This window comes from Lissotriton vulgaris, chromosome 2_2 (assembly GCF_964263255.1).
Source record: "Lissotriton vulgaris chromosome 2_2, aLisVul1.2, whole genome shotgun sequence".
Taxonomy (NCBI): Eukaryota; Metazoa; Chordata; class Amphibia; order Caudata; family Salamandridae; genus Lissotriton; species Lissotriton vulgaris.
In genome coordinates, this window is record NC_141688.1 from 323891505 (window position 1) to 323917031 (window position 25527).

At 51.0% G+C, this 25527-nt stretch overlaps 1 protein-coding gene across 2 annotated transcripts in view; it reads right to left on the reverse strand.

Moving 5' to 3' along the window:
• The window catches only part of MADD (MAP kinase activating death domain), a 956601-nt gene that overhangs the window by 427261 nt on the left and 503813 nt on the right, over positions 1-25527 (reverse strand). Inside the window, exons 22-23 of one of the 2 annotated variants that reach the window (XM_086959712.1) lie at positions 20443-20496; positions 10725-10825 (exon numbers count right to left, since the gene is read on the reverse strand). In XM_086959712.1, coding sequence (XP_086815838.1) covers positions 10725-10825; positions 20443-20496 — 155 coding nt within the window. The remainder of the gene's footprint in view (positions 1-10724; positions 10826-20442; positions 20497-25527) is intronic. The other variant, XM_086959713.1, reaches the window with a different exon arrangement.

Consider the following 25527-nt stretch of genomic DNA (forward strand, 5'->3'; position numbering starts at 1 on the left):
CCCACACCGCCCTGTTTGTTGCAGTACCACATGGCGGTGGTGTTGTCGGTGAACACTTGCACCACGCTCCCCTTGACAGAGGGGAGGAATGCCTTCAGTGCAAGACGAATCGCCCGCAGCTCCAGAAGGTTGATGTGGAGCCGGGACTCCGCCGGAGACCAGAGGCCTCTGATCTCCGCCTCTCCCATGTGGCCTCCCCAGCCCTGGAGGGACGCGTCCGTCACAACTACGTGCTCCGGCTGGGGTAGAGAGAGGGGTCTGCCACTGACCCATTCGCGGTCCGTGAGCCACCACTGCAGCTGCTTCGCAGTGCCCTCCGAGATCAGGACACGATCGGACAGGTTGCCCTGATGCTGGGCCCACTGAAACTTCAGGTCCCACTGCAGAGCCCGCATCCGCCACCTGGCGTGACGCACCAGAAGGATGCAGGAGGCCATCAGTCCCAGAAGCCGTAGCGTCAACCTGACCGAGACCCGGGATAACGGCCCGAAGATGGGAATCAGAGCCTGAATATCCCGAACCCGCTGCTCGGGTGGGAAAACCCGAAACTGCGCCGAGTCGAGAACCGCTCCGATGAAGAGGAGCCTCTGAGAGGGACACAGGTGTGACTTCGGCACGTTGATGGAGAACCCCAGCAAGTGCAGGAGGTCGGCCGTAGTCTGGAGGTGGCTGACGACTGTCTGGGGCGAGCCCGCCTTCAACAACCAGTCGTCGAGGTAGGGGAAGACTGATACCCCTTGCCTGCGCAGATGGGCTGCGACCACCGCCATCACCTTCGTGAACACCCGTGGGGCGCTGGTAAGGCCGAAGGGGAGCACGGTAAACTGAAAATGCTCTTGGCCTACTGTGAACCGCAGGTAACGCCGGTGGGCCGGCAGGACGGGGATGTGGAAATAGGCGTCCTGCAAGTCCAACGCTACCATCCAGTCTCCTGGGTCCAGGGCAGCCAGGACCTGAGCCAAAGTGAGCATCTTGAACTTCTCCGTACGGAGGAAGCCGTTGACGTTCCGTAGGTCCAAGATAGGGCGTAGGCCCCCTTTGCCCTTCTTGGGTACCAGAAAGTAGTGGGAGTAACAGCCACGTCCTACTTCTGGCCCAGGAACGCGCTCAATGGCCCTCTTGGCCAAGAGGGCCGAAACCTCCTCTTGCAGAAGTTGCAAGTGATCCCCCGACACACGGTGGTATTGAGGTGGCATGGATGGAGGGGAAGACTCGAAGGGGAGGGAGAAACCCCTTCGGACAATTTGCAGCACCCACCTGTCCGAAGTGACTGTAAGCCAGTGGGAGAGGTGATGGCGAACCCTGCCTCCCACAGGCGTCACATGGGCCTGAAAGCTCGGACTAGGAAGGTTTTGAGGTGGGGGCTGCTGAGGGAGGTGTGGACTGGCCTCGCCGCTGGCCCCGACCACCGCCACGGCGGTTCCCACGGCCGCCACCGCGTTGCTGAACATTCTGCGGCGCGTGGCTGACGGTCCGTGGTGGGGCGCCCCTTCCGTGGCCACGAAAGGAGCGAAAGGCACCCGATTGCTGGCGTGGGGCCGTAAGGCCCAAGGACTTGGCCGTGGCCCTGGAGTCCTTAAAACGTTCCAGCGCATGGTCTGCCTTCTCGCCGAAGAGGCGACGGCCATCAAACGGCATGTCCAGGAGAGTGGCCTGGACATCGGCCGAGAAATTGGCGGACCTCAACCAGGCGTGGCGTCGAACCGCCACCGTCGTTGCCATCGCCCTGCCCAGTGAGTCCGTGGTATCCAGCCCACACCGGATGGAAAAGCGTGCCGCATCTCGGCCGTCCGCAAGGGTTTGGCTGAGTTTAGCCCTGACCTCCTCAGAGCATTGTGGCAGCACCTCCGCAACCGTGTCCCACAGAGTGTGGGTGTAGCGGCCCAAGAGACAGTTGGTGTTTACTGACCGGAGCCCTAGGCTCACAGACGAGAAGACCTTCTTCCCGAACTGCTCGTATCTCTTGGATTCCCGGTCGGGCGGGGCCGACGGGAATGCGGTCTGGGAGTTGGAGGCCTGGATGACCAGGCTCTCGGGGGTGGGGTGGGTGGACAAAAAGCAAGGGTCGCCCGGTGCCGGGCGGTAGCGTCTGGCCACGTTCCTATCCACAGGGGGACCTGTGGCGGGCTTGGACCAAGTGCCCAGCAGAACGTCACACAAGGCCTCATTGAACGGCAGAAGGGGCTCCGTGGAGCCGGACTGCTGTTTGAGTACCTCAGTGAGGAGATTAGTCCTCACGGCCGCGACGGGGAGCTCAAGGTTTAGGGCCTTAGCTGCCTTCGTCAACACTACACTGTAAGCAGAACCCGCCTCCGAAGCCACAGTCGGGGGCGACGTAAATCCAGTGTCTGGCGATGTGTCAATACCACTGGCCTCCCCAAGCTCATATGTCCAGTCCTGATGAGACTGGCATTCACGTGCCAGAGGGTCCTCGGACCCCTCCCACTGCTCCTCGTCACCCGGCTCCTGGAGACCAGGACGAACAGCCAGGGCCTCCTCGTGGAGATAGAATTCTCCGAAGGCCGACGGAATCGGCGCCCAGCGGCGCCCCTCCGACGCCTGAGGCGGACCGTAGGAAGCATTGGGGTCGGCAACCACTACGGCTGCCGGGGACGACACCTGAGGGGACGTCGCCGGTGAGGTCGTAGGGTCGACCGGCGAGGTCCCGGATCCGGAGCCGGATCCAGCGAGGTCGCGCGGCGCCGGGACCGAAGTCGCCAGCGGCGCCGAGGCCGAAGCACCCGACGTCGTCGGGGCCGAAGCGCCCGACCCGGAAGGACCTCCAGACGGAGCCGATCGGCCCGAAGGCGCCACGGGAACCGACTGAGGAGGGAGGGCCCTCATGGCCATGAGGTACCTCTCGACCTCCTCCTGCGACGCGCCGTGCCCAGGGACCCGAAGGTGTGGGGCAGGCGGCGACGCTTGCGACTCCCGCGGAGCCGCGTGGGCGGTGTCGCCCGAATCCCCGGTCGCATCGTGCGAGCGACGGGGCGGGTCGGAGGACCGATGGTGTCGCTCCGACCTCTCATGCCTCTTACCTGAGGACTTGGAACCAGACGATCGGTGACCACTCCCGGAACGTCGATGACTCCGACCTCGCGACCTGTCCCTCGACCTCCCGTGGGACCGGGACCGGGACCTGGAGCGGCGCGGGGCCGACTGCCTCAGCTCGAGACGCTTGCGGGACCGCTCCCGCCTAGCCTTCGACGTCAGGGCCCGGCAGTCGTCACAGGTTCGATCGTCGTGGTCGAGGCCTAAGCACTTCAGGCACCGGCGATGGGGGTCCGTGACCGACATGAGTCGGCCGCACTTCGAGCAAGGCTTGAACCCGGGCATCCCTGGCACCGATAGTCGAGAATCGACTAACTAGAGGATCAAAAAGATCAAAAAAGTTTTCAGTCAAAAAGTGACTGGGGGTAGAGCTTCTTCCGGATCTGCGCTAGCTGGCGCGGAAAAAAGAAGAACTGACGTCAGCGCGCATGGGCGCCGTCTATATACTCCGATGACGTCATCCCGGCGCTCACGACGCCGACGACGGACGCGGAGCCGCAGACGACGCCTACCAGCGCGCAGGGGTATTGCTACGCAAAAATTTCCGGATCCAGTCTGACGCCTGGGGATATTCTAAGGTAAGGAATCTATCACTAACGTGTCTCTTTCAGATGGTCAAATTCCTCCCATAATTCCCTTTCATCGCGCACACCGCTCTGCTGCATTGTTTTTGTTCTTCTGCAAAATTTCTTGTCTGCTTGGTTGCTCCTATCCTTTGTGCTGATTTATTACGCCCTTCAAATGTAACTGCTGGTTCTCTCTGCATTTTACTGACATGTTGCTCCTCTGATTATTGTATATACCCCGGTTAGGTCCTAATGTAGTCACGTCCTTCTGTCCCTCTCCATGTTTATTGCCTATGTCTAACCTATATACAATGTGTTATCCCTGTAAAGCACTCCGATACTCTAACGGGTCACGTTTGCGCTCTATAAAACCTTAAATAAATAAAAAGGTGAGGCTTGGGATTGAGATCTCATGGAATTGGAGGGAGGAGGGGGGGTGAATATTAATGCCTATTTTACTGTAATGATTTAAATTAATTGAACGGTTAATAAACTTTATTTACGCTTCTCACTTTTGATGCAAGAACTGAATCAGCAAGCAAATCTTACTCAATGTCTGTTCTTGCTTGGGACATTGGTACATACGGAAACATGGAGTCGGTCCTGTGAGGCCTTTTCTTTGGTGCTGGGTTGTAGCCTGTGTGGTTACTGTTTACAACTAGTTTACAACGGCCAACAATATTACTGCACCACAAAGGTTACTCCATTTAGGAACCTGACTGCAGGGGTATCAAAGTTTTGACACAACACATCCCACAGACACACAATCAACACACAAATTCACAGAAAAGGATGCTTCATATTGGATTTTCCAACACATTGACACCTGATTTGTCACATTATACACTCCCACACAACACGACTCAAACCAACGAGTCCTCCACACTGTACTCTTCCACAAAACATACAGCCACCAGACATACCAGCCTCACCCACCTAACACACCACAAAGGGAGGAGCTTCCACCAGTGCTTTCTGTGTACACATAATGCAGAAGGAAATGCTACTTACCAGTATGCATCTGTTCTTGCCATGTAGAGCGGCTGAATCCATACTTGTTCATAGATCGTCATCTGGTGTTGGGCTTGAATGTTTGCAGTTTATTGTTGTCTTGGAAGAAGTCTTTGTGGTCACGAGAAAGGTGACTCCTCCTTTGGACGATAGTGCGCAGGGCATCGACTCCATCCTTAGATTGTTTTTCGCCATGAAGGGAAATGATGGAGTTTGTAAGAAAAGGTGTCCATTTGTAATGTATCTAATTAGGCTAACACTGGAACAGATAGAGGTACCAGGGAGATGATGGGTGTATGAATTCTGCAGCTCTACATGCCAAGAACAGATGCATACTGGTAAGTAGCATGTTCCGTTCGAGGCATATGAGCTGCAGAATACATACTTGTGCATAGACTGTACAGCAGTATCTCCCTTAGCGTTGGTGGCCTGTATCTGTTGCAGGGGTTTGAAAAAGTGTTTTAAGAACAGCCTGGCCCACAGGCTGTTCTTGGTGTGTTGCCTGCACATCTACACAATAGTGTTTGGTGAAGGTGTGTGGCGTAGACCATGTTGCTGCCTTACATATATCTTCTAGGGGAATGTCCCCTGAGAATGCCCTGGAACCCTTAGTTTGCGTGTTGAGTGCGCTCTAGGGAAAATTGCTAATGTGCGTTTTGATGTGATCACATATTTGAATACATTTGACTATCCAACTGGCAATTCCAACTTTGGAAATAGGATTCCCCTAATGAGGTGGAGAGAAAGCTACAAACAGTTGTTTTGTCTTTCTAAAAGGTTTTGCTCTGTCAATGTGATAAAGTATAGTCAAGTGTGTGAAGAGCGCTCTCTGCTACAGAATCTGGTTGTGGGGAGAAAACTGACAGTTCCACGGACTGATTAGGATGGAAAGCGGAGATTACTGTGGGAAGGAATTTTGGCATTTTTCTGAGAACCACCTTGTTATGGTGTATTTGTAAGAATGGTTCTTGTATGGTTAAAGCCTGGATCTCACCTACTCTCCTGAGAGGTGAAAGCGACTAGAAAGGTTACTTTCCATGTAGGGAATTGCAATTCGCATTTGTGTAAAGGTTCGAATGGAGGGCCCATGAGCCTAGTAAGGACAATATTTAAATTCCACACCCGGGAGGGTGGGATTGTAGGAGAAATTATCCGTTTAAGTCCTTCCATGAACGCTTTGATAGCAGGTACTCTAAACAGTGGCAAATGTTGTCTGTTTTGTAGGTAAGCTGCAAGGGCAGCCAGATGTAGTCTTATGGATGAGTATGCTAGATTACATCTTTGTAGACGCAGTAAGTAGCAAATAATGTTTTGAATTGAAGCATCTAGTGAGTCGATTTTATTGTTATTGCAGCAAATAACAAATATTTCCATTTGGCTGCCAAGGAAGCTCTAGTGGTAGGGTGTCTTGCTCCTTTGAGGATGTTCATAGAATCCAGTGGGAGGTTGAGGTAACCAAACTCTAGGACTTCAGGAGCCAGATTGCCAGGGTCAGGTGAGCTGGATCTGGATGCCTCATCTCTCCGTGGTTCTGTGTGAGAAGCTTTGGGGAGAGGTGTAGTTTTTGGTGTGGTACAACAGAGTTGGAGGAGTGTTGTGAACCATGGTTGCCGGGCCCATGTTGGAGCAGCTAGGATCATTTTGAGAGACTTATTTCAGCTTGTGTACTACTAATGGAACGAGTGGGAGAGGCGGAAAAGCATACGCAAATCTGCCTTACCAATTCATCCATATCGCTTTGCCTTTGGACAATTGGTGTGGATACCTGGCAGCGGAGGTTGGGCATTTTGCGTTTGTGTGTGTGGTTAACAGATTTATGTCTGGGTGGCCCACATTTGAAAAAATGGATGAAGAACTTGAGGATGAAGCTCCCATTTTTGTATTTGCTTTGTCTGTCAGCTTAGCAGATCCACAATCTGACTGTGTACGCCTGGAAGGTGTTCTGCTACGAGGTGTATCCTTTGTGGGATTGCCCATCTCCAAATGTTCTGCTCTAGTTGAGAAAGCTGCAGAGAGTATGCCCCACCTTGTTTTTAGTATATAATACATTGCTGTCATGTTGTCTGTACGGACAAGGACAGTTTTGTTGATAAGATGTGTCTGGAAGGATTTTAATGCCAGAAACATTGCTAGTTTTTCGAGGTGATTGTTGTGGAGCAGTTTTTGTTGGGGGTGGGGGGGTCCATCTGCATTGAATTGTATGGTGTAAGAGATGGGCTCCCCAGCCGGTGAGTGATGAGTCCATCTGTGAAACTGTCTCTAAGAACGGCCGCCCTCTGGAAAGGTTTTGTGTATTCCACCACTGCAGAGAGCGATGTGTGCGGCTGTCCAGATCTGTTAGCTGACCTTGAGCCTGGTTCCACTGGTGTGCTAAGCATTCTTGCAAAGGACACATTTGAAGTCTTGCATGAGGTACTATGAAAACGCAAGAGGCCATCATCCATACGAGATGCATAAATACATTTTTTGATGAGGTTTTGTATACTGTCTATCCTGACTCGATTGGGGTATGTGAGGGCTTTGGGAGTGTCTATTGTGGTCCCTAGATACTGATGTTTGTGGGACGACTGGAGATTTGACTTGGTGAGGTTCATTGTGAAACCCAAGCTGTGGAGCTGCTGAATTGTTTGGTGAGTGCGGTGAACACACTAGCTGTATGACTTGGCTATTATGAGCCAGTTGTCCAGGTATGGAAACATGAATTTGTTGTCTTCGCAAGTGGGCGGCTGCTACCGCCAGACATTTTGTGAAGACCCTGGGTGCTGTGGTCACTCCGAATGGGAGGACCTTGAATTGATAGTGCTGACCGTCCACTACAAACCTTAGATATTTCCTGTGTGCAGGATGTATGGGGATATGGAAATAGGCGTCCTTGAGATCTAGAGTGGCAAGGAAGTCACCTTGTTGGAGTAGCGGGAGGACCTGCTGAAGAGTGAGCATGTGAAAATGATCTGATTGTATGTAGAGGTTGAGTGGCCTGAGGTCCAGTATTGGTCTGAGAGTACCGTCCTTTTTTGGGATGAGAAAGTAAAGGGAGTAAACCCATGTGCTTGTTTGCTGGAGGGGAGCTGGTTATACTGCATGCTTTTGAAGAACTTCTTGTTTGAGAAACGTTAGATGTTCTTTGGACATTGGACGTTGTCTAGGTGGTATAGTTGGGGGAGTTGCGGTAAGTTTCAGGCAGTAAGCATACTGGATAATTTGTCTTACCCACTTGTCTGTAGTGATGGAGTTCCAGACGGGTAGGAACTGTGATAGTCTTCCTCCGACCGGAGTGGAATGGTGTGGAGGGAGCAAACGGAAGCCATTGCTTGGTAGTAGGGGAGGTTTGGTTGTTGTTACCGGGACCTCTCCCGTTATTATTTCCTCTGTACCCCCCTTAAAATATCCTCTGTTGGGGGATGTTTGTGTAGGACTTTTGTAGGGGGAGGAAGTAATGTCTGTGCCAATGTTCTTGGATCCGCCCCATTGCAGGAACGACAAAAGAAACCTTGTGTAGGCTGAAACTGTAACGATTTAGCAGTGTCTGTCTTTTTCATGTTTTCTAGAGTTGTGTCCACAGCTGGGCCAAACAGGTGTTCTTGATCGAACAGCTGATTTAAAATAGTTAAATTGCACTTCCTGCTTAAACACGGAAATGCGTAACCATGCACGTCTGCGAAGTAAGACACTGGTGTTGATAGATCTAGGTGCAGTGTCTGCTGCATCAAGGGCACATTTGATGGATGCGTTTGTAATTAACTTGTTCTCCAGGACCAGATCGTTGGCTTGGTAGTGTTGGATAAGATCTTCAAGCTCGTCATAGTGAGCCCTGTCATATCTGGCAAGTAGTGCTTGTGTGTTAGCTACCCTCCAGTGTTTGGCTATTTGGGAGGCAACGCGCTTACCAGATGCATCCAGCAGTTTTGACTCTTTGTCTGGGGGTGGTGCATCACCAGACGTTTGAGAATTTGCACGTTTTCTTGAATTGGACATGACTAAAGAGTCTAAGGGAAGTTGTCCTTTGATGTATTCTGGATCTTTAGGGGCAGGCTTATATTTTTTATCAATTCGGCATTGAGAATCCTGGTCCTGACGGGTTCTTTAAATATGTCTGGTGCATATTTGATGACACCTTTGAGCATTGCAATGTGCGTATTGCTTTTTGTGACTGGCAAAAGTGTCCAATAGGAAGTCTTCTTCCATGGGTCGGAATGTAGTTCCACGCCATGATTATGAGCAGCTCTATTAATGAGCTGACTAAATCCTATCCTATCATCTGGGGGGGGATTTGGTTGGATGGGTATGGGTCTGCAGCAGGAAGGTCTGGAGGGTCTGTGGGATCATTGTTATCGTCCCATGTATCCTGTGGTGGGGTAGTGTTTTCATCATCAGGGTCATCTAAGGGATCCTTTTTGTGTCCACCCCTGTCTCCTAACTCATCCTCATCCTGTGGTGGTAAGGGTGAGCATGGAGAAAATCTAGGAGAGTTTATAGGAGACAAAGGGTTAGTAGGAAGGATAGGAGATGAGGGTCTTATGGGTGAGGTTACAAAGTCTCTCTTCTTTACGGGTACCTCAGGTGTGGGTGAGTTATCAGATTTCCTCTTTTTTTGTTGGAAGATTGACAATATGGCCTGTTTTAGGGTCCACATGTAATGTTTTTTGTTTCAGGTTGATAGGATCTGGGCGAAAGCGTTCTTCCTGTTTGCCTTTTTTCGGTGCTGATTTTTTCGGTTCCGTGCGTGGCTTTCATTTGGTCTCCATAGCTGTAGGAGGAGCTTTGTGCTCCTTTGGCTTCTAAGTCAGAGTCGAGTCTGAACTTTTCTTCGGATCTGAGGATTGTTGGTACTTTTCCGGTTCCGAGGCCTTATGGTGTTTTGGTGCCGAAGGGTTCAGCGTCGAGGCCTTCTTTGGACTTAATGGAGATGTGAATCACCGATTTCACTACCAAAGGTGACTTTCGGGTACTGATATGCGGCTTTCTCAGTCCTGAGCTGCCGGAAGGCTTATCTTTTATTTTCGGTGCTGGGCCAGGAGGCGGGGCTTTTGAAACTTTCTTTCGGTCTCGACTAAGGCCTTGAGGCGAAGTTTTGACCGTAGCCTTCAGTTTTTCGGGTGGGGCAGGGATATTTGTACTCACTCATTGCCCTTGAGTGATGTGGTCATCGGAGTCAGCGGCGTCAGCTTCAGAGACAATCTCGAGCTCTTCCGAATCCTCAGCCTCTAGAACGGCGGGACTTTGACCGAAAATGTCATCTGGCGCCGGTGCAGCCTGTTGAGCCATAACGTGTTGTCGAGCCCAGCGAACACAGATGCTTTTCTTGGATCAAAAAGAGGCGCAGGCTTGGCAATCCTTTTCTCCGTGCTCTGGTGATAGGCTAAGGTTGTGATGGTCATTATGTGGAAATTTAGCTCCACATTGAGGGCATTTTTTTTAATTTAGTCCTTTCAATTAGCCGTAGGCCCGAATGGCGCCGATAGGCCCAGTGGTCCGCTTCGACGACCGGAATCGAGGATTTTGGAGTGTGTGCGTCAAAAGGCACGTGAACAAAACAATACAGTCGAGTGTGATAGGTTGTGCTTCGAAAGAGGTTTGGTACATGGTACCGAACCGGAGCGCAGCAAGTCACATCAGAACCCGATGGAGGAAAAAAACAATCTGAGGATGGAGTCGATGCCCATGCGCACTATCGTCCAAGGGAGGAGTTACCTATCTTGTGACCACAACGACTTCTTCCAAGACAACAACAAACTGCAAACATCCGAGCCAAACACCAGATGGCGATCTATGCACAAGTATGTATTCTGCAGCTCATATGCCTCGAACACAAATAATCTGTCCGTACCAGATTTATGCGCACAGCACAGATAACAGACAGAGAAGACACACACCGCACAGCTGGGAAAGGATTCCACCCAGACCAGACTCTTCAACACAATACAATCCACTGGCCTAAGATGAAACACAGGGTCTTAGCAGACATGATCTCACACAATACAGGAATTAGCACAAGATCCCGAGCAGACAATCGTTCATTCAACAGCAACACAGAAGAAAGTCCACTTTCTCTCCGGACACAAACAAAAGAAAGTAGTAAAGCATTTCTGAACTTACCTTGGAGCTGGAGTTCACGCTAACGCCGCTGTCTGCACTAATCTGGGACTTCTTCTCTTCAGCCTCCCCCAAACCAAAGAAACTTTTTACAGCATCAGAACCTGCAGGAGAAGCGAGCAAGACATCAAGTTACACATAGAGAGACTGAGCGAGGTGCGTAGACTGCCACTGTTCTAGAAGGGTTTCTACAAGCTGTGGCGATGGTAGAAGTATCCACTCTAATCCATGAGCATGCATGCAACCATCGCCAAATGTCATCTGAACTCTGAATCACTTTCCCTTAACAAAGCAAAGACTGACACCATCTATAAATTAGCAGAAGCTTTCACTAATTCAGTGAAAACCTCCTTTTACTGGTGAGAATTCTGAGACATTTACTTAACTAAAAGCCTTCCTTCTTTACAGATTTAACTGTTTGGTATTTTGCAACATATTTTGCATGACATCTTCAGGCCTTTTCAGAAAGGTAGGCTGCCTTTAAAAAAGGCTGCCAGGATCAACGCTCAGTCATCCAACGTCACAAGCCATCTCATTCTTGCAACCAATGGAACTCGTTATTAATACCAATGTCTACGCAGGCATGCACCAGTCGTAAACAATCTCCTCAAACTCACCATATTATATGCTCATAGATCAATTGGTCAACAAGCAACACATATTTCACTCTTACAAATAAATATGGTGCCTGGATACACGTTACACACGGGTTTTACATTCATCATCGCACCTCATATACTGCTGAACCCATACCGATCCCTTGGTTCTCAAGTAGACTTCACAGACCCTATTGCAGCAAACAGCAGCCGAGTCAGACATCCTCCATGCTGTAAATCTACTTCTCATTCCCACAGCCTGAGTTGTTATACGGCTTACAAAACAACCTCCTGAATGCATTTCACAAGCCATCCCTTTCCGTGATACCTTTCAACAAACACTACAGGTGCAGACACATGCATTATATCCTTCAAATGAACACACAACTGTCGCCACTAAAATTCCATACTGCATACTGTTCACCCACTGTTAGGTGACCTCTCTCCGACAACGTCTTATCTACAGGTCACCAAACCCAGCATACTACCAAAGACGACACCAATGACCCCCAACTCTGTCTCCTGCCACACCCAGAGCCAGTCAATTAATCCACAGCCTCAGATTGCAGAGTGTTAGATGGTCCTACACCCACATACTACTGCAGCACCCTAACGGTTAGTAAACCCACAGGCATGCCGCCCACCTAAATCCATATTCATAACATCAAGCGCAACATTCAACACCGCCACACTTCAACAATGGCCAAATGAAGCAACCAATAGACAGCAGTGATTTCTTGAACTGGGACATTCCAGCCTTTCGCTAGGATTCCCTGACTCATAACCACAGCCAACAGCCATCTGCATTCACAAAACCCCTACCCAAGCCACCCTGCAACCTGCTTCCTGACGCCCATCACCACCACAGTACCACAACCGTAGCCATATGGACATGCGTCAGGAGGTCAAAGTAAAAAACAGGTAAACAAGGGTACCAAAACAAAATGGTCATCCACAGATGATCCAGAGGAAGCAGATAATGGTGTGAGGATATGGCGGTCACTGACCGGAGAAGCGTGAGCTCCGTCCTGACAGTTACTGGTCAGCAGCTGCACTTAGAGGCATTTCCACTGGTAGTTTGGGGACAGTAAATGCAGCTGGAGCCGTTTATCCATTAGTCGGCAGACATCTATTGATCGAAAACAGAGAATCTAGCTCTTAACAGTCAGACCACACAGCTAGAATTAAGACTGGAAAAAGCTTCCATGAACACAAGAGAGGCAGAAGCTCCTCGGCACTCTTATCTCAAACAACGTAGCCGCACACAGTCACACACGCACAATATGTACACAAAGCCCACACTCTGCCCTCAGACCGGAAAACCTGCCACAAGCCCAGAGCTAGTCCTGGGTGGAATGAGCAGGGATGTGACAATGCGAGAGTAGAAAGAGAGAGCTGGGAAGCAGAGGACATGCATCGTCCCAAAACGGGAGCGTTAGAGGCTACAAACTTAACACATTGCTACGGACACTACCTCAGAAGGACAGGAGAAAATGACCCAAAGACACATCATATCCATATCTGCCAACCTCTGCCAGGGCTCTAAAAGATCATCTGTTTCTATGCCAGTGGGTGTGAGTTTCGCTGCACACCTGCATCAATGCCTCCCTTTCCTAATCTTTTTCTTCGGTGTTGACCAGAGTTTCCCATGGCTTGTGGGCATTCCAGTTTACCAGTTGCCTTCCAGTGGCAGAGCTCCACACTCTCTTACAAATCTCCACGATCACCTGTGCAGGTCTCATGATGGACTCTGTGCATCCCTTCGGATTCTGTCTGTTAGGGTCAGCATCAGGACATGTCTAGTCCCTTGGGATATTTGATGGCTGGAAGCATCAGCTGGAATGTGCATTACAGACCACATGATCTAGAGCAAAGTGTAGAAAATACTGGCGGGGAAGTGGACCTTGGGCGCAGCCTTACGCAATCACTACATACAGTGTGAAGTCTTGCAGAGCCAGAGCTTTCCATGAGAAGTCTTGCACGGCCAGAGCTTCCAATGAGAGGTCTTGCACGGCCAGAGCTTCCAATGAGAGGTCTTGCACGGCCAGAGCTTCCAATGAGAGGTCTTGCACGGCCAGAGCTTCCAATGAGAGGTCTTGCACGGCCAGAGCTTCCAATTAGAGGTCTTGCACGGCCAGAGCTTCCAATGAGAGGTCTTGCACAGCCAGAACCTTCAATGAGAGGTCTTGCACGGCCAGAGCTTTCAATAACTGTCATGTGAAGAAGCTTTTTTTGTGTGGCCCTTGTTTTGCTGGGGAGTGCCACCAACTTTACAGCAAATGATCTGCCAGGCTCTACAACGAATATGCTACTTACCAGTATGCATCTGTTCTTGGCATGTAGGGCTGCTGACATTCAGATCTGTGCATAGATCGCCGCCTAGTGTTGAGTCCGGATGATCGCACATTGTTGTCCTGGAAGAGTCTTCGAAGTATCACGAGATAGGTGGCTCCTCCCCTGGACTACAGTGCGCATGGGCATCGACTCCATCCTCAGATTGTTTTTAACCATTGTGGCCAAGATGGAGTGAAACTAAGTGAAAGATGACCATGCTAGAAGTATATGTGAATTCTGCAGCTGCTACAGGCGCCGGGGAGGAGGGCGGGCAATATGAATGTCTGCAGCCCTACATGCCAAGAACAGATGCATACTGGTAAGTAGCATATTCGGTTCGAGGCATGTGGGCTGCTGAATTCATATCTTTGCATAGAATACATAGCAGTCCCTCCATTAACGGCGGCCGCCCGTGCCAGCTGCAGCAGTTTGGAAAAGTGTTTTTAGAACAGCCTGCCCTACAGCTGCCTGCTGTTTGGAGTGCACATCAACACAATAATGCTTCGTAAATGTGTGTGTGGTAGACCATGTGACTGCTCTACATAGGTCTTCCAAAGGAATATTTCCAAGGAAAGCCATAGAGGCCCCCAACTTTCTGGTGGAGTGGGCCCTTGGTGGAATGGTGAGAGTACTCTTGGCTTTCAGATAGCAGATCTGAATACATTTAACGATCCACCTAGCTATACCAGCTTTGGAAATGGGGTTACCTTTGTGTTGTGGCGCAAAGGCAACAAAGTTGTTTAGTTTTCCTAAAATCCTTGGTCCTATCGATGTAATACATCAGGGCTCTCTTGACGTCAAGGGTGTGGAGCATTCTCTCCGCCAATGACTCAGGTATTTGGAAGAAAACAGGCAATTCAATAGTTTGGTTAATATGGAATTGAGACACTACCTTTGGAAGGAATTTAGGGTTAGTGCGAAGCACCACCCTGTTAGAATGAATTTGAATAAATGGCTCTTGGATAGTTAGTGCTTGTAGCTCACTAACTCGTCGCAGCGATGTAATCGCTATGAGGAAAGCCACTTTCCACGTCAAGAATTGAATCTCGCAGGAATACAGTGGTTCAAAGGGAGGACCCATCAGCCGGGTGAGGACCACATTGAGGTTCCACTCCGGAGCTGGTGGAGTCCGCGGAGGGATGACTCTTGAGTCCTTCCAGAAAGGCTTTAATGGCAGGCACCCTGAAGAGGGAGAGGTGCTGCCTATTCTGGAGATAAGCGGCCATTGCGGATAGATGTATGCGAATGGAAGCATAGGCCAGATTACATTTGTACAAATGGAAAAGATAACAAACTATGTTCTGTATAGATGCATCTAGCGGGTTAATGTTGTGGTCCGCACAATAAATGACAAACCGCTTCCACTTTGCCGCATAGCATGCTCTTGTGGTGGGCTTCCTTGCCTCCCGGATGATGTCCATACAGACAGGAGGCAAGTGTAGGTAGCCAAACTCTAAGACTTCAGGAGCCAGATCGCCAGGTTGAGCTGTTGCGGATCTGGATGCTGAATGTCGCCATGGCTCTGCGTCAGAAGGCTGGGTGTGAGGCGTAGCTTTTGATGCGGTACCACGGACAGTTCCAGAAACGTGGTGTACCATGGCTGGCGAGCCCACGTTGGAGCAACCAGGATGAGAGTCATCGAGTGCTGCCTGAGTTTGCGTGCCACCAGCGGTATCAGAGGTGCTGGGGGAAAAACGTACGCAAATTTGCTTGACCAGTTCATCCATATCGCATTGCCCTGCGACTGTTGGTGTGGGAACCTGGCAGCGAAGCTTTGGCATTTTGCGTTCTCCCTTGTGGCGAACAGGTCTATCTCTGGATGACCCCACCTTTGGAAGTACGGTTGGAGTACTGATGGATGTATCTCCCACTCGTGCATTTGGTGGCTGTACCTGCTGACGGGAGGCAATGACCTAGGAACGACCATGCCGGGAGGACTATAGGAACGGGGGCATCAGCCCAAATAAGAAATATTTTACTATTGAAGATTTATATTTTATATATTGGACACTGTACTCACCTTGAATTGGATTTTCTATGAGACTTATCCTATCTAGCCTTGAGAAAGCCCCGGCGCAAATCGCCAAGAGGGGGCGAAACACGTGTCGGCTGTCTTTGCTGTGTGAATTAAAATAAAGAAACTCTTTCGGCAAACAGAAATGTCTCTGTCCTCCATACTACGAGCCGAAAAAAACGGATATTAATCCTGGCTAATTGAACTATTTCTATGTGGAGACCACACTCACAACTTTCCTAACCCGCCATCTGATTGTCCTTGCCCGGGAGGTGTTCCGCCATGAGGAAGATGTTCCTCTGAATGGCCCACTTCCACATGCTCTGAGCCAGATGAGACAGCTGCGGAGAGTGTGTTCCTCCCTGCTTTTGAATGTAGTACATGGCCGTCATGTTGTCCGTCCGGATCAACACGACCTTGTTGCACAGATGTACTTTGAAGGCTTTTAGCGCCATGAAGATCGCCATCAGTTCCAGAACATTGATGTGCATCTTCCGTTGCTGTTGCGTCCATAGTCCCTGCACAGTGTAATGGAGTACATGAGCTCCCCATCCCTGGAGAGAAGAGTCCGTTGTCAGGATGATCTGTGGCACAGGCTCTTGGAACGGTCGTCCCTTGCAAAGGTTTCGTGGTTCCACCAATGCAGAGAGTTGTATGCCTGACCGCTCACCAACACTAGGTCCTTCAACTGACCGTGAGCCTGAGTCCACTGACGTGCTAAGCACTCCTGAAGCGGGCGCATATGTAGTCTCGCATGCGGGACTATGGAAATGCAGGAGGCCATCATGCCTATCAACTGCATGAACACTCTTGCTGGAAGCGAGTGTTGAGGTCTGAACTTTTGTATCAGCGATTGAATGCTGCTGACCCTCACTGAATTCGGCTGTGCTGTGGCTGCCAGAGTGTTTATTGTCGCACCCAGATACTGCCGTACGTGTGCGGGCTGGAGGTGGGATTTTGGGTAATTCAGTGAGAATCCCAGATCGTGCAGGAGGTGAATATTGTAGGACATGTGGGCGGCACACTGCTGGGCTGACTTTGCCTGGATGAGCCAGTCGTCCAGATAAGGGTAGACATAGATGTTCTGTCTCCTGAGTTGCGCCGCCACTGTCGCCAGGCACTTTGTGAACACCCTGGGTGCCGTGGTGACACCGAAAGGCAAAACCTTGAACTGGTAGTGCTGGTTTTGTATGGTGAACCGGAGGTACTTCCTGTGAAGGGTGCAGTGGAATGTGAAAGTACGCATCCTTTAGGTCTAAAGTTGCGAGAAAATCCCCCTGACTGAGCAACGGGAGCACTTGCTGCAGGGTCAGCATATGGAAGTGCTCCGACAGGATGTAGTAGTTGAGTGGCCTGAGGTCCAGGATGGGCCTGAGGGAACCGTCCTTCTTTGGTATTAAGAAGTACAGGGAGTAGACCCCTGTGCCTCTTTCCTGCACTGGCACAAGCTCTATTGCTCCTTTTTGCAGCATGACGGTGACCTCCTGCTGTAATAAGTGCAAGTGCTCGGCCGACATAGGACGGTGTCTTGGGGGCATGTTGGGTGGAGTGGACGTTAACTCCAGACAATAACCGTACTGTATAAGCGGTCTGACCCACCTGTCTGTGGTGATGGACTTCCAGACTGGCAGGAACTGCTGGAGTCTCCCCCCGACCGGTGTTGTGTGGTCGGGGGGCAGTGACAAGGCGTCACTGCTTGTTGGTGGCAGAGGATCTGGAGTTGTTGTTTCCACAACCTCTGCCCTTGGCGCGGTTACCACGATATCCACCTCGACTTTTGTTGGTGTATGTGGACGGAGTGTTGCCCTTGTAGTACTGCGTGGACTGGGAGAGCTGGCCTCTGGAAACGCCTCTAGTGCTCGAGCGACAAAAAGACCCACCCCGAAACTGCTGGGACTGTAAGGCACCCATGGATTTAGCCGTTTCCGTGTCCTTTTTTATTTTTTCTAGGGTGGTGTCAACCTCCGGGCCAAACAAGTGATCTGGATTCACTGTTTGATTAAGGATGGTGGTTTGGATTTCCGGCTTAAATCCAGAGATTCTCAGCCATGCATGTTGTCGTAGCATAACACTGGTGTTGACAGCCCTGGCTGCGGTATCAGCCGCGTCCAGAACGCACTTAATCGAAGCGTTCGAGATCAGCTTCCCTTCCTGAATAAGCATCTCAGCCGCCTCCTTGTATTCATCAGGCAGGTGCTGCAACAGGGTCTCCAGTGTGTCATAGTGTGCCCTGTCATACCGCGCCAGAAGCGCTTGTGTATTTGAAATGCGCCAGATGTTGGCTGCCTGTGCTGCTACCCTCTTCTCCAATGCCTCAAAGACCTTGGATTCTTTGTCTGGGAGAGGAGCATCACCCGTAGTCTGAGAATTAGCCATCTTCCGGGCATTCGAGACGACAAGGGAGTCCAGAGGCAACTGTCCTTTGATGTAGGTAGGATCAGTTGGCGCGGACTTGTATTTCTTCTCAATCCTTGGGTTTATTACCCTCGCCTTGGTAGGTTCTTTAAAGATCTCGCCTCCATGTTTTAAAACACCTTTCAGCATAGGCAGAGTCTTAACAGTTCTTTCTGATACTGAGAAGGTATCAAAAAGGAAGTCGACATCAACAGGGTCAGCATGGAGCTGGACTTTGTGATTGTTAGCTGCCCGTTCAATGAGGGCATTGAAAGCTGTAGAGTCTTCTGTAGAAGACGTTTTCGCAGAAAATAGTTGAGGGTCTTGTCCCGCTTGAGGATCACCTGGGTCAGCACCAGCTGCCCAGGGTTCGTTGGTATCCTCAGGGTCTGTATAGACAGGATAACTCGACGGAATCCTTCGAGGCCTCACCTGGAGTTGACTCTCGGGGTGTGCCGCTCTTGGCCCTGTCCTGTTGACGCGGAGTCACGAGAACCTTCGGGTCATCCAGACGTTTCTTTGGGTCACCGAGAGCTTTCTTCGTGTCGCCGAGAGCTTTCTTCGGGTCGCAGAGGCCTTTGCCGGTGTCGAGCGTCTTCGACGTCGACGCGCTCGGCTCGATCACCTTGACTTTAGCCTTCGGCGCGGCAGACTTCGTCTCGACGCCCTTGACTTGAGCCTTCGGCTCGACAGCACCCTTCGGCTTCTTTGGCGCCGAGGGCTCCGAGGCCTTGGAGCCGACCAAAACGAGGCGCACTTTCAGTTTAGAGGACGGCACCTGCGCAGTTTCTTGTGTCGAGACTGTAGGTTTCACTTTCGGTTTCGATTTGCCAGGGTGTGGCTCAACAGCAATGTCCGTGGCCGAGCCCGAAGGCGGGGCCGTAGAACCCATAGTAAGATCTTGGGTAAGGCCCGAAGGCGATCCCTCGACCTGAGCCTTAGGAATTGGCATGGCCCCAGAGTCAGTTTGAGGAAGCTATTCGTCCGTGCTATCCTCCATGGCCCCGTCGTCGTCTCCTACCTCGTTGACGACCTCCTCGGCCTCGAACATCTCTGCATCCGCGTCGTAGTCGTAGTCGACGTCCGACGCGGGGTTCGACTCACTAATGTCCTGGATAGATTCTTCCTCGACATCCCCTGCATCGAAGATGTCCACAGGCGCCGGTGCAGCATGCTGGGCCTCCTGGCGCGCAGCTCGCCGAAGCTTAAGCGTCTTCTTGGACCTGAAGCGTGAACAAGCCATACACTTGGCTTCATCGTGGTCCGGCGACAGACACTTATTGCACACCGGGTGGACGTCGATGTGGGGATACTTCGAGTTGCAGACGGGACATTTCTTAAATGGACTACGGTCCATGATGAACGGTCGATAAGGTCTGAAGCGTCGACTGGGCCTTCCGCGTCGAAAGCACGCGGGTTTAGGGAATCCGGCTCTGGACCGAGCTGGAAGAACTAAGACCGAACGCAAGACTATGCCGATGTATTAGACTAAAGACCTTTTGGTCTTAGGAAAGTTTTCTATCGATTCCGACAAGAGGGAATTCAAAGACATCCGAACCCAATGGCGGAAAAAAAACAATCTGAGGATGGAGTCGATGCCCATGCGCACTGTAGTCCAGGGGAGGAGCCACCTATCTCGTGATACTTCGAAGACTCTTCCAGGACAACAATGTGCAATCATCCGGACCCAACACTAGGTGGCGATCTATGCACAGATATGAATTCAGCAGCCCACATGCCTCGAACCTGGTGTTGCAGCTGGCAAGAGAAGAGTGGCAGCTGGTATACAGCAGGCATCCCAACTACTACTGCAGGCATGCCACTGGACAGGGCAGGAGCCTTAGTGGCACAGCAGGCGACATAGAAGAGCTGCTCCAGCAGGTGCCCCAGTGAATGGAACAGGCCATGCCTCAATATTACATATCACCACTGCAGGTCCTGCTCTGTACACTGCAGCAGCAGATGCAGCATTCATGAATCCGGTCCTGTGTCACTATTCCCAATCTTCGCAAATGTTCCCTTATGGCTATAGAAAATGGTGCCCTAGTTAACACAATGTAGTCTCAAATTTCCATTTTAATCTTCACACCGCTCTGGCTACCGCAGGCGCCCCGCCACCCCAGTGGCAATGTGTGCCTCACTGGCTCCAGCAGACGCAGCACCTACTAGCGGCTACTGCATGCTGTCCCAGCGGCAACTGCAAGTGCCGCCCCAGTGGCTACTACAGGTGCCCCTTTAGTTTTGATCATCACCCCACTGGCTGGAAATGTTCCATCTCAATCTTGTCTTTGCTGTAGTACCTTTAGGGCAACACCCTAAACACACCCCACGGCGTCCCGGGTTGGCAGTTATGGGAAGGTTTGGGTTTCCAAAGTTTCCTTACTCTGTTTTTCCAAAGCTTTTTGCTTTTTCATTTCCTGGTGCGTGTTCCACAACTCTACCCAAGATGCATTGCAAGCAGGAGAGAAAGACAGGGAGAGAGTCAGAGCTAGTAGGAAGGGCGAAAATGGAGAAGAAAGACATGGCAGTCGGAGAGGGCTATGAAGGGCTATGGAGGCTCAGACAGCAGGAGAAGATGCAGCATTTCCTGACAGAGTAGAGGTCCGAAAAAGGCCAAAAAGGGCCAACTTCATCCAAACCCACTGCAAAGGAGAAATGTTGCCCAAGGTTACTCGTGCGCATGAAAAGCCTGCTCCTCCTTCCAATCCCTCGCACGCGTGGCCTACTCTTGCCTCAGTCTGCCATCTCTACTGGCACCAGCGTGCCTGTTTATTCCCACCAACCTCGAGCTTGACCATATACACAAGCAGTCCATTAACCAGGAGTCCGAACCCTTTATCTTGCTCACATTTGTACACGTGCCAACGAGACTGAAAGCAAGAGATTTTCACTTCTGACTACTAGCATCTTAGACACCATTGCCCTCAGAAACCAAATTCCATCCTCTGGCCCCTTTTGTAAAAGAACAAAGATGTTCCTTACACGAACATGAAACCAAATATAACAGATGTGCAACAGCTGTTATCAGAAGATCCACTCTTCCCATTACATCACTCCAGTCTTAGGTGAAGAGGGTGCTTCTGATAGGGCACGTAACCTTCAGTACTCACGTATCCGCAACAACACATCCTGAAAGAGGTTCTTGCTGTCACATACCCTACTGCAGGACATCCATCGTGTGGCGCGCTCGATTACCCGCTCTCTTCTGCAGAGGGGGCTTCAATACCATTTACTGCTTCATGGCATTCTACCACAGGGGCTCTGTACCTCCTGCCTACATTGTCACTTACCCATTCTAAACTGTAATCTACAAGGGTTGAATGCCAATCTACGGAGAGGCGTTCACTGCCACTTAACCATTCTAAACTGTAAGCTACAAGGGGTGCATCGTACCAGCTGCCCCACCTACAGAGAGGCGTTCACTGCCACATACCCATGCTAAACTGTAATCTACAAGGGGGGCATCGTACCACCTGCCCCATCTACAGGGAGGCGTTCACTGCCACTTACCCATTCTAAACTGTAATCTACAAGAGGTGCATCGTAGCGCCTGCCTCATCTACAGAGGCGTTCACTGCCACTTACCCATTCTAAACTGTAATCTACAAGGGATGCATCGTACCGCCTGCCCCATCTACAGGGAGGCGTTCACTGCCACTTACCCATTCTAAACTGTAATCTACAAGGGGGGCTTCGTACCACCTGCCTCATCTACAGAGAGGCGTTCACTGCCACTTACCCATTCTAAACTGTAATCTACAAGGGGGGCTTCGTACCGCCTGCCCCATCTACAGAGAGGCGTTCACTACCACTTACCCATTCTAAACTATAATCTACAAGGGGGGCTTCGTACCGCCTGCCCCATCTACAGAGAGGCGTTCACTACCACTTACCCATTCTAAACTGTAATCTACAAGGGGTGCATCGTACCGCCTGCCCCATCTACGGAGAGGCATTTACTGCCACTTACCCATTCTAAACTATAATCTACAAGGGGGGCTTCGTACCGCCTGCCCCATTTACAGAGAGGCGTTCACTACCACTTACCCATTCTAAACTGTAATCTACAAGAGGTGCATCGTACCAGCTGCCTCATCTACAGAGAGGCGTTCACTGCCACTTACCCATTCTAAACTGTAATCTTCAAGGGGTGCATCGTACCAGCTTCCCCATCTACAGAGAGGCGTTCACTGCCACTTACCCATTCTAAACTGTAATCTACAAGGGGGGCTTCATACCGCCTGCCCCATCTACAGAGGCGTTCACTGCCACTTACCCATTCTAAACTATAATCTACAAGGGGGGCTTCGTACCGCCTGCCCCATCTACAGAGAGGCGTTCACTGCCACTTACCCATTCTAAACTGTAATCTACAAGGGGTGCATCGTACCGCCTGCCCCATCTACGGAGAGGCGTTCACTGCCACTTACCCATTCTAAACTGTAATCTACAAGGGGGGCTTCATACCGCCTGCCCCATCTACAGAGAGGCGTTCACTGCCACTTAACCATTCTAAACTGTAATCTACAAGGGGTGCATCGTACCGCCTGCCCCATCTACGGAGAGGCGTTCACTGCCACTTACCCATTCTAAACTGTAATCTACAAGGGGTGCATCGTACCGCCTGCCCCATCTACGGAGAGGCGTTCACTGCCACTTACCCATTCTAAACTGTAATCTACAAGGGGTGCATCGTACCGCCTGCCCCATCTACGGAGAGGCGTTCACTGCCACTTACCCATTCTAAACTGTAATCTACAAGGGGGGCTTCGTACCGCCTGCCCCATCTACGGAGAGGCGTTCACTGCCACTTACCCATTCTAACCTGTAATCTACAAGGGGGGCTTCGTACCGCCTGCCCCATCTACAGGAGGCGTTCACTGCCACTTACCCATTCTAAACTGTAATCTACAAGGGGTGCATCGTACCGCCTGCCCCATCTACGGAGAGGCGTTCACTGCCACTTACCCATTCTAAACTGTAATCTACAAGGGGTGCATCGTACCGCCTGCCCCATCTACGGAGAGGCGTTCACTGCCACTTACCAATTCTAAACTGTAATCTACAAGGGGTGCATCGTACCGCCTGCCCCATCTACGGAGAGGCATTCACTGCCACTTACCCATTCTACAGTATAATCTACAAGGGGGGCTTCGTACCGCCTGCCCCATTTACAGAGAGGCGTTCACTACCACTTACCCATTCTAAACTGTAATCTACAAGGGGGGCTTCGTACCAGCAGCCTCATCTACAGAGAGGCATTCACTGCCACTTACCCATTCTAAACTGTAATCTACAAGGGGGGCTTTGTACCGCCTGCCCCATCTACAGAGAGGCGTTCACTGCCACTTACCCATTCTAAACTGTAATCTACAAGGGGGGCTTCATACCGCCTGCCCCATCTACAGAGGCGTTCACTGCCACTTACCCATTCTAAACTGTAATCTACAAGGGGGGCTTCGTACCGCCTGCCCCATCTACAGAGAGGCATTCACTGTCACTTACCCATTCTAAACTGTAATCTACAAGGTGGGCTTCGTACCGCCTGCACCATCTACAGAGAGGCATTCACTGTCACTTACCCATTCTAAACTGTAATCTACAAGGGGGGCTTCGTACCGCCTGCCCCATCTACAGAGAGGCGTTCACTGCCACTTACCCATTCTAAACTGTAATCTACAAGGGGGGGCTTCATACCGCCTGCCCCATCTACAGAGGCGTTCACTGCCACTTACCCATTCTAAACTGTAATCTACAAGGGGTGCATCGTACCGCCTGCCCCATCTACAGAGGCGTTCACTGCCACTTACCCATTCTAAACTGTAATCTACAAGGGGTGCATCGTACCGCCTGCCCCATCTACGGAGAGGCGTTCACTGCCACTTACCCATTCTAAACTGTAATCTACAAGGGGTGCATCGTACCGCCTGCCCCATCTACAGAGGCGTTCACTGCCACTTACCCATTCTAAACTGTAATCTACAAAAGGTGCATCGTACCAGCTGCCTCATCTACAGAGAGGCGTTCACTGCCACTTACCCATTCTAAACTGTAATCTACAAGGGGGGCTTCATACCGCCTGCCCCATCTACAGAGGCGTTCACTGCCACTTACCCATTCTAAACTGTAATCTACAAGGGGGGCTTCGTACCGCCTGCACCATCTACAGAGAGGCATTCACTGTCACTTACCCATTCTAAACTGTAATCTACAAGGGGGGCTTCGTACCGCCTGCCCCATCTACAGAGAGGCGTTCACTGCCACTTACCCATTCTAAACTGTAATCTACAAGGGGGGGCTTCATACCGCCTGCCCCATCTACAGAGGCGTTCACTGCCACTTACCCATTCTAAACTGTAATCTACAAGGGGTGCATCGTACCGCCTGCCCCATCTACAGAGGCGTTCACTGCCACTTACCCATTCTAAACTGTAATCTACAAGGGGAGCATCGTACCGCCTGCCCCATCTACGGAGAGGCGTTCACTGCCACTTACCCATTCTAAACTGTAATCTACAAGGGGTGCATCGTACCGCCTGCCCCATCTACAGAGGCGTTCACTGCCACTTACCCATTCTAAACTGTAATCTACAAGAGGTGCATCGTACCAGCTGCCTCATCTACAGAGAGGCGTTCACTGCCACTTACCCATTCTAAACTGTAATCTACAAGGGGGGCTTCATACCGCCTGCCCCATCTACAGAGGCGTTCACTGCCACTTACCCATTCTAAACTGTAATCTACAAGGGGGGCTTCGTACCGCCTGCCCCATCTACAGAGGGGCGTTCACTGCCACTTACCAATTCTAAACTGTAATCTACAAGGGGGGCTTCATACTGCCTGCCCCATCTACAGAGGCGTTCACTGCCACTTACCCATTCTAAACTGTAATCTACAAGGGGGGCTTCGTACCGCCTGCACCATCTACGGAGAGGCATTCACTGTCACTTACCCATTCTAAACTGTAATCTACAAGGGGGGCTTCGTACCGCCTGCCCCATCTACAGAGGCGTTCACTGCCACTTACCCATTCTAAACTGTAATCTACAAGGGGGTCTTCGTACCAGCTGCCTCATCTACAGAGAGGCGTTCACTGTCACTTACCCATTCTAAACTGTAATCTACAAGGGGGGCTTCGTACCGCCTGCACCATCTACAGAGAGGCGTTCACTGTCACTTACCCATTCTAAACTGTAATCTACAAGGGGGGCTTCGTACCACCTGCCCCATCTACGGAGAGGCGTTCACTGCCACTTACCCATTCTAAACTGTAATCTACAAGGGGGGCTTCGTACCGCCTGCCCCATCTACAGAGAGGCGTTCACTGCCACTTACCCATTCTAAACTGTAATCTACAAGGGGTGCATCGTACCGCCTGCCCCATCTACAGAGAGGCATTCACTGCCACTTACCCATTCTAAACTGTAATCTACAAGGGGGGCTTCGTACCACCTGCCCCATCTACAGA